Genomic DNA, 18,434 nt, shown 5'->3' on the forward strand with positions numbered 1-18,434 from the left:
ATATCGTTTTTAATTGTTATCAAGGCGATATCCTAAGAAGTGTATCATCGCGGAGACAAACATTTTAGTTCAGTAACTTACTTTTCATACTCTTAGTAGACAGATTGCAAGAGTTTTTTGTCATTACTTTTTTGTTTTTATCAAACATACTTACATACCTAAATAAAAATCATAAATGATGGACTACACACCGCCGAATACTAGGTACATCCATAACGATAACACGAGTGCTGATATATTGTGCTGATGAGCTGCAAGTTACCGGCATTTTACAACAATTTGCAATTTCTCCAGAGCAGGGGACAATAACGTCGGCGCTTTCCGTAACAACTGAGGTCATAGCCGTGGGAACCGATCCCGACGCGCCGGCGGAATGTCTTGCAACATCTGATAGTGAAGCTCCTGTAGGTGTAAATTTGGAGTTAGTGTGTCCTGCAGAAGAACAAACATTGACGCCGGCGGAACGGATGTCCGCGACACCGTGCACCGGCGGTCGACGCTGTGACCGGTTGCAAGGCGCCAGGCATGGTACATCGGCGGCCGGCAGTTCGAATTCGACCTGCGGGGCACCTGGGGCGAAAACGACACATCAGACACATGAACCAGTGCGGTGGTTCGCCGAGTTTTTGCCCCGGCGCAGCATCCCGTCGGCAGAGCACGAGCGGCCGGCCGCTATATCCGTCCCAGCCGTTACACCCGAGTTTCCGTCATCGCCGCTACCATAATATTTCTGCAATCATCAGTCCAGTGGCGTATGTATAGAAATTAATTTCGGAGGGGGTTAAAAAAAATATATGATAATATTATATACATAATATATATATTATATACATAATATTATAACAATCAAAATCAATGCCCATATACTAACCATACACATTTCAAGGGAGGGGGGGGAGTTGAACCCCTAAAACCACCCTTTATATACGCCACTGATCATCACGAATGCCATCGGTTTACTTTCTACTTATCTGGACTTGTCACAGTTGTGAATAGTTTATATTAAGTGTTTTTTGGTTATTTTATACCTCTATTTGTTTTGTTATAAAAATTACTTTTGTTTTGTTATATACCCATTAAAATATAAATGAAAATTTTTGTGTACTCAAAAAATAACTTTGTTTTTCATATTTTAATCATTTGTTATTCACCTACATGTTCTATTATTTGAGTTGAAATGGTTTACACCCAACAAGAAATTTGGAGATCTATCGCTCTACTGTACAATAAGTTTCTAGTGTAGTGTCTATCACGACTGATCGATGTAATGACGTAATGTCTTGAATTCAAGTCGGCTTTTAATACTAAACTAGAGAAGTATTTTTCGTAGACTTGTAGCCTATTATATTATTATAAGTATTTACTAGTACAATAATAGGTATATACATAAATATTAAATTTATACCATATTATATTATTTAATGTAAATACTCTAAAATTGTGGAATTGCTGGGAACCATTAATTAATTAATTTTAAAATAATTAAAATTGTTATTAGTAATAACTAATAACCATAGTATAACTTATCACCATATAGGTACTGCACGCACGTCATAATATGTTACAGTCGCGAAACGTTTTGTTCATCGCAAACGTGGAGTGCGAACTAAGATGTCCTCGATCGCGAATTCGGTGAATAATATTATTTTATTTGAATGTTTTGCGGTGAAACACAACACACCCACGACCCTCGCCAAGTGCTCCGCGCATCGCTACGTGCACGCACGTGCGAGTATTTTATAAAACTGAAAAATAATATTGTTTTAATAATTAATAACTTTGGTGAAGTTCTCTCTGCACGGTTTACATACCTAATATGAATGCGTGTTTACGGTAACAATGATAAAATAATATATTATTATATGGATTCGGGAATTCAGCGGCGCAGCGCGTGTAACGATATTATCGCGCGCAGTTGTGAACAGGTCACGGGGTGTGCGCGGGTAAGTTAAAAACGCGATAATATTGTTATAAAAACATAGTACGTTGATGACGGGAGGAGGAGGGAACGATCTCGGAAATCGGTACCGAGCGTATACAATTACATAATAATAATATAATAAAATTATATCTAATAATTATTATATCTGTAGTAGCTATAGCATCGGACCGATGGCGGTTAACCAACGATATATTTTTTGATATTATAATATTGGCGTTATTTTTATAAATTTTAAAACGATCGCGGTGGGACGGAAAAAATACGTAGAGCTAGAGATAAAAAAAACCGTGGTTAGTGGTTTTGAAGATAAAAAAAAATCGAATTAAAACGACTAGTCGCCGATTGTAATAAACACGTCAATAATATACTGTAACTGTATATCGTCATAATACTCATAATATTATAATAATCGTACTCAAATAAATAATAATAATAAGTAATGAGTAATAATAACGCAACACAAACGAATAAAAGCCGGAAATTTGAGATTTTGGCTGCTTATATACAATATATTTTAACGTATGTATAACTGTTGAGCTATGATGGCAAGTAGGTACCCATAAAGGCTGACAAAAAGAAAAAACGCATATTTTAACGTCTATTATAATACATAATAATATTAAATGCGTTTTATGTCAAGACGAATTATTAAAATCGAGGCGCATACAGGTCCACATCACTGTCATCCCTCATCTCTGCAGTGTTGTAGTCACACTCGATTATTCAGTGTACTGCACACTTAAAGAATTTCACGAGTGAAACGCAACGAAAATTACTGGAGTGAGAGGGGGAGCGCCCGTACAATGTACATTATAAATCATTATAAATTCACGTCGATCGCGATGAGAGTGAGTGATTATTACCTATATACTACGAGAACGAGGGTAAAACGTTTTTCGGTTTTTGCATATTATTATTATATTATTATTGATATTCCGATGCCGACATGAATAATATCGTTAGGTAATAATTATTATACGCGGCATTAATATTTTGCGTCATCGTCCACCCCGTTAGTCGTATAGTAGTCCTCTACCTCGCGTCGCGTACCATCCGGTCCTATATACTAGCACACATACATATTGTTATTATTATAATATTAGGTACCTAACACACACACACGTCGTATAGTAGCGAGCTACATAATATTATTATAAACATATCAGCGCGCGCGTCCGTCCGCCGCGATGTGCGGCGTACACGCACGCGGCTCCGTCGTCCGCCCGGGCCACCGTCGATCGCTGGCCCACCCACCGGCCCCGCGGCGGCTTCCTCGCTCGCGTCCTGCACGCGGTGGCGTCGTCGGTTTGTGCGATATAGCGACAACACCAACGCCGCCGCCGCCGCCGCCGCCTCGCGCTCGGTCTGCACGCAATCGATTGCGCGTCGCGTTACCACGTCGCGCGCGCACACGCACACGTCGCGCGTATATAATATACCGTATACTCCGTGTACGACGACGACGAGGAGTATAATGTACGGTGCACGTAATGACGCGAACGCGCGCGCGCGCGCCGGCCCCGGACGGGCGGGGAAGACGGCCGAGCCGCGTTTCGCGCGCCGCGCACGTTTCACAGAACTCTGCCTCGTCGTGCGTGTGCGCGTGTGTACGACATGCACACACGCACACGTATACGTTTGCGCGTTATACGCGCGACGCCTAGGCAGCGATTCCCTCGACCACCGCCGCCGCCGTCGCGCGTACCGCATTATACCACGCGCGCGGCGCACACAACGACTACGACTACGACGACGGCGGCGGCGGCGGTGGCGTCGGCGACGGCGGAAAATATATTATTATTGTATTATTTTATAATCGCAGTTGCAGTCCGAGCGTCGCGTCAAAAACCGCGCACGTCGTCGCACAATCCCGCGCATTCGCGTACACGCGTGTAATTTTTTTTTTTTTTCTAACACGATATCATTATAAAAATAGTATAACGTCGCGTAATATTTTGACATCGCTCACTGCCGCCGCTGCTGCTGCTGCGGCATCGTTAAAGTGACGAGTTATAATCGTTGTTTATTATAATAATAATTATTATTCTTAAACGTTTCCGCGACATTAAAAATAACGACGCGCGCCCGTATACTCGTCGTCGTCGACGTAATATTGTAATAATAATATTCAACACCTGTAAAACATTTATAGTATAATATACACAATAATATTATGATATTATCATAATAATATTATTATTGTGTTGTACGCGCGTGACGCCGTTGTGCGCGGCCAAAGCAGTCGCACGTCGTCCGATCTGCGGCCCCCGACATGAAAAAGGCGGCGAGCAAAGTGCGCGACGAAAAACTGTTGGCCGCGGTGCGCGATCGACCGGTGCTCTATGATCAGTCAATGCACGTGTTCAAGGACTACGGCGCCAAGAACGCCGCGTGGAGAGAAGTGGCCACCGCCGTGGTCGGTTCTCAGGACAAACAGGCCGGTCAGTTAAACTAGTTAAAGTTATATATACGTACACGCGTATATTATGTGATAATATTAATCTATTTTTGGGATTATAATTATAATGTAATGTAATATAATATGTTATTTATAATTTATTACGATTAACATATTCTATGGAACAGATAAACATACTCTATGGTTATACACTCTTCAGACTTCATTGGATTAGTACGTTACCGAGGTTTGGTACGAGAGAGGGGTTGGCTTTTTGAATTTTAAACTAACGATTTCTTAAATCCTATACATAGTATGATATTTTAATCAGTTGCGATCGCGACCGGATACGCCTGGTACACATATTACATACCAGTGTCCAGAATAATGTTGAGTCTTTACCGCGGTACATTATGTTCAGATTTATTCAGCGATTATATAAAATGGATAATTCAAGACCATCATCTCTGACTCGTCAGCCCCCTCAACAAGTAACAATCTCTATGACGTCCGATTGCCTCTATCGCGGCGACTGCAGCCGTTGCTCGACAGTCTAAAACGTATTTATGTTTTCCCGCCAAATTATTCATTAGCCGCGTGCAGTAATAGTATTGTTCTAGGGTAATACATAATAAACATATTACAGTGAAACCTCCTCCAACGAACACTTTCAAATAGTTTAAAACCGCGATTTTTTTGGAAGCATACTACAAACTGAGTACCGGCCTTTGAGTACCGCAGATACTTTCGGTCGCCGCAATTGTACGTTATTTCGTCGGTTTAACTGTAGGTATATATAATATATACATATTATCGGTGACTGGCGATGTACACTGTACAGGCGTTCAGCATATTATACCTATTATATATCAATTATTCTATATAGGTGCGCAATACACGGTAGAGTATACAATATACATACAGGGCTTGAATTTACGTATAATTATCGCAGGTATACACAGAATGAAAAAAATATCATTATAATTTGCGCATGATATGTTCATGCGATCACCTTGGATACGGCGTGTATACAGAGACCATCGCAATTGTTTCGATTTTTGCAGAAAAAACAAATCGCGCGGTTGATTTTTTTCGTACACGTTAGTTTTCCGATTCACATCAAGTTTTTATTATTGCATTACATTATACTGTCTATACTACGTATAGGATATATAAATATATATATATATATAAATATACAATACATACATATCCTCACGAAGTCACACATTTTTATCGCTTTTCCACGTCATGAGCTTGTGTTAATAAGTTTACAAGTTTACATTCGAAATACAATTTTTAAAAAGTAAAAGATTGGACACTGTTCAATATATTAGGTAGGCGTAATAGGTAGAGCCATTGGTGATTTGAAAACGTTTTGTACAGGGTCTAGAAAATAAAAACCTCCCATATTTCAGAAGTTAATTACAAGCAAATAAACAAGAAGACATTTTTTTAATTATTGTGAATAAAAAATACTATATGGTGTTTTACATTACTTGGTTTTAAATGCAATGCCTGCAGGTAAATGGCGTCATTCATTGTTAACATATAGATGAAATCCAAAATACTGGAGGTTTTTCTATTGCTGCAGGACTGCCTGTATTATAAACGTTGTCTCGTATTCTTCTTTGTGAATTAGATAAAGGAAACAGCTTTATTGTAGCGATTTATCGTAGAAATCTACCTATATTAATTAATATACAATCATTAATGATATTATCGTAGCACCACTAGCACCGTGTAAGTCGGAATTGTGATGAAGAACGCCATATTTTTTACGATGGAATAATTCTCATGTCTTTAAAATGGAATTATGGATCTATGGATTTTTTATAATATGTATACGCCATACAATAAGAGTAGACTCGTTGCGGCCTATAGTGTTCTTCCTGTAGAAATAAAATAAAATAAATATATATATTGTACTAATATATAGGTACGATTGTACGAAATACGAATATAACGTATATATTTTAACGGGAACTGTTTGGAATAATTCCGTGATTATATCATCATATTATAATATATTTATATAAATGAATATATCCTCGTCCCACGAGCATTACAAATAATATTGTCGGGACGGAGTTTTAAAGTGCACTTACCGGACTATTTGCAATGATTCGAGCGCATCCTATTAATAATATATTCAAATCGGAACTCAGCAGATAGACGGACGTCAGACATACGACATATATTACTTTTTTTAACAAATAGTTTATAAATGACTAAAGGATAATGACTATAAGTACGTCAAAACTATGATGTTCGTCTTATTATTTCGTTTTATTTGAAAGACAAAATTACATTTTTCACAAGATCATTAAATATGTATTTGTATTTATTGAGTTTGGAATAGCTTTATTTAAATACTGTGAAATACGAACCAATTCATTACTAGATCATACTTAATAAATATAGAGTATAAATAATACCGTGAAAAGTGTGTGAAATTATTAAACCAGATTGACCAAAAATTTAAAATCTGGAAGTAGGCTAAAAAAGTATTATTAACTATTTATGCTTACTATATACCTATAATATACTATATTGTCTATATTATAATAAAAAATAATCTTAAATTAATTTTAATAATTTTCCTTTTTAAACTATATATTATATAATTATATGTAAGTAATACATTGATTAATGAAGTATAAAAACTAATATAATAATACACATTTCAAAGCCATAGCGAGAAAAATACCCCCAGAGGAGGAAGAAGGTCGTTGGATATATAATACTTTATAATAATAACTTTTTTAATTTTTATACATTTTGTTCTATATACCTACTAAATATTTAATTTATAAATTATATTTTAAATGCTATTTAATACCTATAATTAAAAATAAAGACGATGTTTAGGTAGGTATATTACATACTACATAGGTATATTATACTATATAGACTTACTATAATGTTATCTAATAATTTATTTTATATTTCGTTACTTTATAATGGCATACAGGTTGATTCTAATAAAAGTAAATTTTTCCTTAAAAGTTTTAATGATATTAGAATTTTTTGTTTTCAATGATTTTATTTTAGATGTTCTATTAAAAACACATGTTTGAAAAGTTTTACACGAGTAGGTACTTAGTTTATTAGCTATAATGATGCTATATGCTTATGCATGTGTTGAAATTATTACTAATACTATATCAGATGTATGTAATCGCAGAAAATGTTCCGTGAATATAATTGGAAGCAAAGAAAATTAAATACTTGAACTTTATAATTTATTATGGGTTCATACTATTGGTGCATAGAAAATTAATCCAAATACGTTCGTTATAGAGGTATATTTTAAACTTTAATATACATTATACCTATATGGCTATATTACATATATACATAGTGTATAAAATAATATGCTGTTAGGTATTTGTCGTCTTGATATCTTCTATGTGTTCACGTCATCGGTTATCGTTCGTTTCAAATTAAATTCACATATATATATATATTATACATATATATTTATAACAAACATATTATTATAGATAGTCTTTATATGATAAAGTTCAATAATTTATAACCAACCACAACATAATCACTATTATTCAAGAGTTGAGATCAACGATTGGGTTTTATTGTTTTATTATTGTTTTAACTAGTTGTATATCCGTATACTTGTGTATTGGTGGTGTTTTTGTTTTTATATTTTAAATAAAGAATACCTATATTAAAACTGTTTTTATTGCATTTAAAGTGAAAAAGAGCATAATAATATGGTATAGTAAATGAAAGTTCCTTATACAAATTAGATAGACAAAGTGATACATAAACTATTTGGAGATGTACATTGTACGTGATGTGTGATATATCTAAATAAAAATGTTTATAGTTTATAGTCGTAGGTATACACTATATACAGTATACACGTTTGTATAGATTGTAAAGAATGGTGCATTTTTATCTACACGTACAAAATATTTTATCAATTATTATCTAGTCTCGATTAGTAGGTAATGTCCTGTCGTTTATATCTGTAAGTCTTACAAATAAAAGTGAAAAATATAATTAAGGTTGTTTCATATTATTAATTTGAAACTTGGACAAAGCAAATACTTATACCTACTATAGCTATACCTATTAAGCTGTACGAAAAGTATTACCATAAATTCTCAATGTTCATTGTCGTTTGTCATTTTGTTTAATTACTTTCAACTTTGAGCCTAGTATATGAGGTAGGTACTTACAAAAATTCCACGCTATTGATAGAATATCATAAAAACGTTGAATTTGGATTACATATTATATTAGGATGTTAAATGTGTTAAATGTTTACTAGCTTATATCCCTAACCCCCCATTTAATTGACATTTATAAAATCATTTTTACACGGCTTTTTACAATAAAAATAATACGATAAATACATTTTTTAAGACCCCATAAAACCCCATTAATTTGTCATAAAAAAGACTTACGAGACTGAAAAAAATTTAAACACTTCTATAATTGCCCGATTTCAAAAATGTAAAGATGTTTGAATTGGCAAACAAGTTTACTTTGCATTGATCAGATGAGTACATATTTAATATTTGAAATATTTTTCAATATATTCAATAAGTACTAAAAATTGAAAAATATATACAATTTAATTATATCTAGGTATTTTAATCTATTCTCGTCAGGAATTTGATAAAATTAACTTGTAGACAAGGATATGTAAAAATACAGGCATTAAGGAATCATTTTCAAAACATTTTTTTGTATAAATTCTACAAAAATAAATCTATTAAAATAATTTATTTTATACATATATATAATAATATTATGTATTTGTATGGTCTTAGTAAATATTATGTGTAAATGTGTAATTATTTATAAAATATAATTTAAATCGGTATTTACTGTATGCCTGTATATATTATACAGGTGTAACTATACAATCTATATGATAATGTATAATGTGCAAGTGTGCAACTAATTTATATTATATATTTATATCTATTATAATGAGAAAATTCTAAAATATAAGAAAAGAAATTGCGCGAGAAGCAATAAAATACTTAATACATTTATAAATATGTAATTCAAATTTTTGTCGCTTAATTTTTGGATTTACACATAGTTCTCACACATCATGTTATGCCATGTATACACTATGTAGTATAGAATAGTCGATTTAGCGTAGTATCATAATTGCACTGGTAATCGGGAAATGGTAATTCTGTACGAGGACAAATAAATCATAGACCGTCAAAAAATTGCTCATCAAACATCATTACATATTGCAGTAAAATTGAAATATTTGAAATATCATCATAAAAAGCCATCTTTAAAACATAAATTGTGATGAGGTAAATTCATTCTAATATTAAAGCTATATAGCAACACATCATAATTGGTTCTGTGTGCTATGTTGTATATGAGTCTACAAAAAGACGTAAGAGAGAAAATAAATAATCCGCTAACACTCTTTTAACTTAATAGTTTTCAAGTTAACTGGCGATAAGTTATTACAATGTGTCAATGTATACTTTAAATCAAGTCTAGATTAACAATGTATAAATCTAAATAAAATGCCAACGCGTTGCATTTGCACTGGCCTTCAAAATAATGGGGTCCTAACTATGTAAATTTAGTTTACTTTTAACAAGTGCAATGGATAAAAATGTGTATTCATTAGTTATAATGCCCGGACTTATATGATTCAAAAACTATCAAAAATTGTTCTTAACACTAGTCGAAAAAATTTCCTATAAGGCTATAAACTTAAAAAAATGCCTTTTTAACGTAAACTTAACCTAATCTTCGCCATTTTTAATTCTTCTTTATCTTAAATTCTTAACTATTACCTAATAATAGTACAAAAATAAATTCCCAACCTTAGTTATGGATTAAAAATATCTAAAAACTATTAAAGTAAATATGAAAAAAACATTTATTGATAAAATATTTTTCATAATCCAGGAAGAGGACCGGAGCTGAAGGAAGGTATTTTTTTAACGAGAGGACTATAAATATTTAAGTTAATTAATTTATAGTGAGAAAAACACTATATTTAATAAGCACCTAGGGGTTAAGACATAGTTTTTGAGTGGGAGCAAAATAAGTAAATTAATAAATATAATATTACTAATTTTAATGAATTAATAAACTATTGTAAATTCGACAACGGCGGTGTAGCCTATCTACCACGTCGTCCAACCTTGATAGTTATTAGACTGGTAAAGATTAATTTCGTTAATATTTTCACGATTTTAGTCGAACGGTTGAAAGTCCGTTGGAAAACTCTACGGGACGGTTTCGTCAGGCATTTGAAGAAGAAAAAGACGATGGAGATGTACACTGCGGCGGCAGCCATGCGCCCGTACAAGCTAGAAAAACAAATTGCGTTCCTGTTGCCACACGTATCCTTCCGCGACGAAGACGATAACGGCGGTAGCAACGACGACGAGGACACTTCTTCACTACTGATGGCCACCGACATCAAGACCAACGAATGCGAATCATCGACGTACGATCAACAGGCAGTCGCCGAAATGCTCTATGAACAGTCCAACATAGACAAAACGTGCAGCGAACACGAAGCCTTGGACCGGTCCATACATTTCCTGTGCGATCAGCGGTACAAACAGGCGGCCGCCACTAATTACAAGTGAGTTATTCGAGAAGAGACAAGAGAAAAGGGTGTTTAGAATGGTAATCTTTTCGACCAAATGCGATAAAGTAGTATTTTCCTTCGTTTTAAAAATAATTGTATTCTTTTCGTCTTTACGATTTCACGTTCAACATTTTGGAAAACACAGTCTCGAAATTAATTTAATATATAGCTATATTTAGAATAATTCAGATAGTACCTTGAGAAGGTGGCTCCTAGACTCCTATTGCTTTCCAAAAATGTATTATGTTTGTATACATTAAAATAATTATTTTATAATTTAAAAAGTTGTGTTTGTCTAGGTGCACATATATAGTCATATAGGTAATTATTGCATAATATACGTAGGTACAAACTGATGTATTTATTAAATTAAATAGTATCTATTTAGCTTTATCTTTCCCAAAAATAGGAATAATATCAATTGAAAAACAAAGTTAAAATTCAACAATATAATAAAGTAGAGTTGTCAATTGATATAAGATTATTAAATCTTGGCATACAACTATACAATCATTTGATTAATTACCAATCAATACACACATAAAATATAGAAAACGTAAATATTATTTTAATGACGTCTTAACAACTAATTACAAATACTTACCTATATTATACAATAATTATTTTAATGGTACCTATACAAACGCCACCTTTTAAATTATGTAATAATTATTTTAATAAGTATATAATATAATTCATTTAAAATAATAGAAGCCGCCTCCTCATAGTGCTTTCTGAGTTATCTACGTTAAATGGCTTATTAAACTGATTTTGAGATAGTGCTTTTCAAAATATTGACTGTGAAACAGCGAACGAAAATAACACAATTATTTTTAAGTAAAAGGGGAAACAATGTTCTTTATTACATTAATCGAAAAAAGAAAGATCATTTTTGGACCAAAGGAATTGCGTATAGTAATAATATTATTATTTATTAGGTACCTAATAAACCTACCTATTCTACTTCACCTATGATTACAATTTACCTGTGCTGTAGAGTATAGACGACAATGTGGGAGAGACCGTTTTCGACCAAAAACGTACCTTTCCCTTTCCGGCCGATTCACTTTTCGACCAAATTTAAAAAAGACTGATTCCCTTTTCGACCCAAAACAACATTTGTTGTAAAATTAAGGCAATTATATAATTATGTAATTTTGAAAAATTATTAAAAGTATAAGTTACATAAAATATTGTAAAATAAAATACAGAAAATTATTTAAAATTTAAGACTATCTGTATCAAAATTATTTTATACTAATATGTCACAATATGTATAGTATTATATAAAATAATAAAATTATAATAATAGGCAATTTTTTAAATGATACAAGATAGTATTATTGTAAATATTTGTAAAAAACTTGCCACAGAAACTAAGAAATTTGAATTTGATTTGCAGAACCTTCGAAACTTAATATATATATGAAACAATAGTGATATTTTTTATTTTTTGTGTATTATTAATATCGTTATGTAAATAATTTGAAATTTCGTCGAGAATTGTATTTTTACAAATAATAATTCTCCAGATGCAAGTATAAGATAAATTGAAAAACCTAAAATTAAAATTTATACTATTTTTTAAATTTTTTATATAATATTGTGCAGATATTATGGCATATTAACATAAAAATAATGTTAATATATTAATATTCTTATATTTTAAAAATGTTCTAAGTATATATTATTTTACAAAATTTTATTTTTTTATATGTACCTACTTATTATATACATTTTTATTTTGGCCGAAAAGGGAATCAGTCTTTTTTAAATTAGGTCGAAAAGTGAATCGGCCGAAAAGGGAAGGGTACGTTTTTAGTCGAAAAAACCAAAAAAACCAAAAAATACCTAGGTGAGTTGTAATTTGCAAAAAATCCTTTAATTAAGCCCGATTTAAGTCCAGCCCGAAAAGTTGTTCAAAAAAAGCCTGGTCCATCCTTGGTTTTAATATTTTGAGTCCGGCCCGACCTGGCTCAAAAAATTTACCAAAAAAAAGCCCGATCCAGTCCTTTTTATTTTTTTTTAAAGCTCGGCCCGGTCCAGTCTCAGACGGGTCGGGCTTTCAAGTACCGGACCGGGCTGGCCCGGTCCTTGCAGGTCTTTAGTACCTACTTGACGTATATGTATTATGGGAAGGTTGCAGGGGGGCAATTGTAAACTCTCCCAGGTCTACTCCAGTATTACCTGACGGAAACGTGTACTCTCCCGGGTCTACTCCAATATTACCTGTCGGAAACATATAAACTCTTCCGGGTCTCCAGTACTGCTAATTTAATTTAATAAAAATCATAAATTAAATCTAATATACATTTAAGTTTCATTTAAAAATAGTTAATCATATATAATAATAGTAATATAAATGTATGTCTTTAGCTTCTATGAGCTATAATATATTATAGTCAAAATAAATATAATCATAAAAAATAAAAATTATAAAATAAATCTAATATACAAAATATACCTACGTGGGTATGATAAAATAAAAATTTTTTAATTACATTTTTTTGATAGTAGGAACATAGGTTTTAAAACACTTTATAATCTTTTTTTTTTTTAAGTTATAGTTTTTTCTTTATTATTTTTATGACTATTTTTACTTGGTTTTTTTTAGCTTATTGCAATTTTGAATTTTGAACAATTTTGACCCATAATGTTGACCCGGGAGAGTTAACACATTTACTTCAGGTAAACATAATATTGACCTGAGAGATTTTACTATTTTTAAAAATCGGGAGAGCTTACCACCGCCCTGCATGGGATCTATAAGTATCTAATCGGATACCAGCTAAAAGACACAGACGTGGTTTGCGATCGACATCCGTAAACTATTTTGTTATATAGGAGAAATAAAACAATGGTATACGTTTCAAGTTTCAACCCATTTTATACTAGGTATTTTAAGATTCGTAAATCTTTTAAATCTTAGCTAGTGACTAGGTAATGTTTATCAGAGAAATAATACTTAAACTTAATCATGGTATTGTATTGGGCCACCCGAAAATATGAACTTATACAGTTATACCTATACATAAAATACAATAAGGTATAGAATGAAATAATTGTTTGTTATGACTTATGACGTATGGTAGAAGAAGTGCATTGGCAGACTTGTAATTTCTCGATTTAAGCACATCGGCTGTATCTAATTATAGCGGTCAATTTATTATATTTCCATAGTCGAAAAGAAAAACATAGGTTGGGGAGAAGGGTGGTTTATAAAGTCTATAAAAAGTATAAAAACTATTAAGTAACAGTGTTAACTAGATAGGCGGTATAATATGTATAATATAAATTATAATATACATAGTTAATATATTGTGGCGTTGACTTAATGCTGTATTAATATATTAATTAATTAGTAATAATTAATTAATACTGTATAAGAATATATGACGCTATGCTTGTCTTCAGATTGGAAGATATGGACTCGGTGGACGCATTTTTCCACGCCATGGCACAAACGGTCAAACAGTTAAAACCCATCACTGTGGCAAAGATCAAAAGAGCAGTGTCAATCATTGTGTCAAATGCAGAAATCGAAGAAATGGAAACCGTCCCGTGCGGAAGGTTTCCTATGACCGTTCCTATCACAAATGAATCTAAAAAGTAGCATGTTAAGCGCTATGTTATGTTTGTACAAAAAATAAAATTATGTATTACCTATATAGGTACTTTTATACTATAAGGATTAGATGTTAAAAATGGTATTTTAGTATACAATTTTCAATGTTAAACTTAATTAAGAAAAAAACAATAAGAAATACTTCTTATATTTGTGGAGAATGCTGGACTGTGGAGTTCATTTTGTTATTTTGTTTTAATAACAGTGAGAATAAGATGTACCTATTCTGTAATTCTATATTGCTTGAATTAATATGTGCAAAATTGCTTACAACTACTTTTTTTCATACTAGATTTTAGTCACTTGTTTAATATTATGAACATGAACTTTGTTTTTAGTTCTGACCAGTGACATTTACAGTATCTACTAGTAATAGGCTACTACCTATGATACGTGTAAAAACTTTTTTAAGTAAAACCATTTTTGAGGTTAACGATAATTGCCTCCTCTAGGTTCTGGGAATTTCCAAATGGTTATTAATTATTATAGTATAAACTATAATTATAATTATTATTTAAATATACCTATATAGTTTAGAAAGAACTGGAATTGGCAGAAACAAAAATCAAACCATTTTTCATTTTAGTAGAAATGAATAACTCATTATAATAACTGCATATAAACACAGAAAATATACTAGTGGGTTAAAGGTATTGGCCCTAAGTCATTGCTTTTATTGTATTGTTAAATGTCTCACTAGATGGTCACTTGCCGCTTATTTTTACTCTATTTGTTAAAGGTGAGTACAGTATTCTTCAGCATACATAACCATAAATGGTTGTCTTCTCTGTTTTATTGACAACATAAAATTATTCAAGTGTATTGACTATTGAGACAAACGAGGATTGTTTAAACAACAGAATAATAAACTCAACGGTTTTTTTTTTTTGGTCTACTTCATAAGAAGTATACATGATAGACATCTCTAAAATGTACATAAACTTTTAATTTTCAAACATTTGTTATATGCATAATATAATGTGTATACTGTATATAATATATAATATAATATAATATATAGTATATACTAGATACTAATAATATAATTTAATAACTTTAAAAAAAAGCCAAGAGAGAAGATCAATCAACTTTAGTCTTCTCTTCTCATGAATATGACATTGGTCTGAAAACTACTCATAGTGATGGACAATGTATAGACTATAGTATTACACAGATAGGTACAAGTGTACAATTAGACATATTCATATAAAATGGTAATAATTTAATATGTATTTAACAGTTAACACATGAATAGAATAATTAGCAAGAAATACAAACATTGATAATGGGTTTAAATTGTTTGAAATCTAACAATCGTATACTATAATAATTTATAAATTGCTAAAAAAAAAATGATCTTCTCCAAAACAAAATATCTATGTGTTGTTTTTTGATTTTGGTTAATGATACACGTTAGCTAACTATTTTTTTGTTACAAATACTTAATCAGCAATTTCTAAAAAAGAACTGTTGTTAAAATAACCACAATAAAAGTTATACATAATATTCATTATTTACTGTAAAATAAAAATTTATTTACTGTTTTGTTTATATTAGATAAGGTTGTTTGTGGAAAATAAAAATATTCATTAAAATTTAATAGAAACAGTAATTAAAAAAATATTTAACTAGATTAACAATAATTGTAATTATTATCAAAACATTGGTTTTAAATATTATAAACTTAAACATGATTTAAACATGTTTTCACAACCGATTACCTATTGAGATAAATTAATTATAAAATCGCAGATACAAATACTAATTAGTAATTAATAATAATTATTATGGTATAAATGAAAGAATTAGATCTTAAGGAAGAAGTTGAACATAATTGGCTGGAAATAGACCAAATGTACCATCAGGGCTCAAACCCTGCCACCAACCTTGATCAATTTTATCAATATGACAAATTATATCACCAGGATCAAATGAAATTTCTGTATCATCAGCTAGACAAGAATAAATTAAGTTAAATTAAATTTAAAAATATAAATTAATTTTTATGCTACCTGCTTGGTAATCGTATAAAGCTTCAGCTTTAATTCCCAAATCATCTTCAATATTATTTTGTTCATTTTGATTTTCAATTTCTTCAGTGACTAATCCAGGTATAGCTAATTCGATTTTAACATCTTTTGATATTTCTGGATCTGCTGAAGCAACAGGAGTTTTTTGTTCGATTTTTTGAATTTCTTCAACTGTTATTGAATCTCTTCTTAATCTATCAGCATCCTATACAAGTTTTAAATAATTTGGTTTTTACATGAATAATAAAATATTTGTTGTATTTTACTTCTCGCAATAATCTTTCATCCTCTATTTTTTTCTGCTCTTGTTCTTTTTTTTTTCGTTCTTCTTCTTGTCTTAATTTCTCTTTTTCTTCTTCAGCTGCCCAAAACTTATCCCTTTCCGAAGAATTTATTTCTAAATTAGGTTGAATTCTTTTATAAGTAGTACCCTGAAACAATTATTCTATTCTTAGATATTGTTATGTAAATAAAAATAATTTATACTGATGAATTTACAATTTTTTCTTGTGGCTGTGATTGGTCAAGTCTTTCTTTAAATGAGTATGCTGACCCTGATGACTTGGAGACTTTGGACAATATTATATCCGTGTCTACCTCGTCATCATTACGTGCGTTTATAGTAACATGCGCCCCTTTTAAAATGTTAGAAACATCACGAATATGATTTGCACAAGTTCCTTTTCTAACAATAGGCGCTCCTTCTCCTTGCTAAACAGAACAAATTTTTAAAATTTAAGAGACATTTATTCATTGCTTATTTATTAACATTTACCAACCCAATTTATTAAAACACATTTATAAAGGCTAGTCTTCGGATCCAAAACTCGACAGAATGCATACATTATTTTAGCACTATTTAAGTCTTCTTTCATTTCTTCAATTCCTCCTTCTGTAAAATTAAGAAAAAATTAAATAGATTTTTAAATTTTTGAATTTCCAAACTATACTGTCTAACGAGAGAATATGTCAAGGTGCAACAAAAATTAGTTCTTTCGTGTATCCCCATGTGATTATGTGACACAGTCATAGCGGAACAGGTCATGATGGCAGGGTGTTGTAAAGATAAACATAAAATAGTATTTTCTCTCGTTGGACAGATATACATTATAGATAGTACAAAAAATAATATTTTAGTCATGACTCATGACTTAAGCAACTACATATAAGGGAATACCTCCTTGGCTGATAAACTTAAGCACATTTGTTGGACCCTCATAGCCATACAAGGCCCTGAAATAAAAATAATATTATTAATAATAATATATTTTCAGACCTCTTTCATTGCCTACAACTGGTGTAGGGATATAATACTCACCAGTTAGTTGGTGTTTTGTCATCTACCACATCTTTCCAAGTATCCAATATTTTTTGTTTGTTTTTGTTCACGTCCAGTTGGGACATATTCGTGACGATTAAAGTGTTAACCAAACTATACAATATTATTTAATATAGCATACGTTTTTATGATGCCTATAACTACGTAATTATCGTTATTTGTTATTTAATTTTGACAATAATATTGTCCAATATTGTCGACTCGTTACCCGTTACTCATTCATTTTCCAACTATTCACAATTCAATTTACTTATCACTTTATCAGTGTTATCACTGCTTGTTGCTGTCGACCACGGACTAAGATGATATACAGGTTAGCTACTATCGCCGGCCCGCTACACGGTCCGATTATGTTACGGTTCAGTAGTTATATTTTCACTACACGCGTAAAGCGCTAGTAGTAAGCAGGGCTATATTTTACTTATAAAAGTGTATCCTATACATGATAGAATTTAATGAATTTATGATCATACATTTAATATCT

At 31.6% G+C, this 18,434-nt stretch overlaps 2 protein-coding genes across 2 annotated transcripts; one reads left to right on the forward strand and one right to left on the reverse strand.

The window, feature by feature from the left end:
• Positions 1-3,226: 3,226 nt before the first annotated feature.
• LOC114130487 (uncharacterized) lies at positions 3,227-14,854 on the forward strand. The gene is made up of 3 exons (XM_027995469.2): positions 3,227-4,383; positions 10,557-10,950; positions 14,371-14,854. The coding sequence occupies exons 1-3, from the start codon at positions 4,215-4,217 to the stop codon at positions 14,567-14,569; spliced, it is 762 nt and encodes a 253-aa protein (XP_027851270.2). The 5' UTR covers positions 3,227-4,214; the 3' UTR covers positions 14,570-14,854.
• Positions 14,855-15,784: 930 nt separating this feature from the next.
• LOC114130498 (drebrin-like protein B) lies at positions 15,785-18,210 on the reverse strand. Its single transcript, XM_027995485.2, has 7 exons — positions 17,930-18,210; positions 17,789-17,844; positions 17,391-17,503; positions 17,110-17,322; positions 16,878-17,042; positions 16,594-16,816; positions 15,785-16,533 (listed from the first exon to the last, which is right to left on the reverse strand). The coding sequence occupies exons 1-7, from the start codon at positions 18,013-18,015 to the stop codon at positions 16,394-16,396; spliced, it is 996 nt and encodes a 331-aa protein (XP_027851286.2). The 5' UTR covers positions 18,016-18,210; the 3' UTR covers positions 15,785-16,393.
• Positions 18,211-18,434: the final 224 nt, after the last annotated feature.

This window comes from Aphis gossypii, chromosome 1 (assembly GCF_020184175.1).
Source record: "Aphis gossypii isolate Hap1 chromosome 1, ASM2018417v2, whole genome shotgun sequence".
Lineage (NCBI taxonomy): Eukaryota > Metazoa > Arthropoda > Insecta > Hemiptera > Aphididae > Aphis > Aphis gossypii.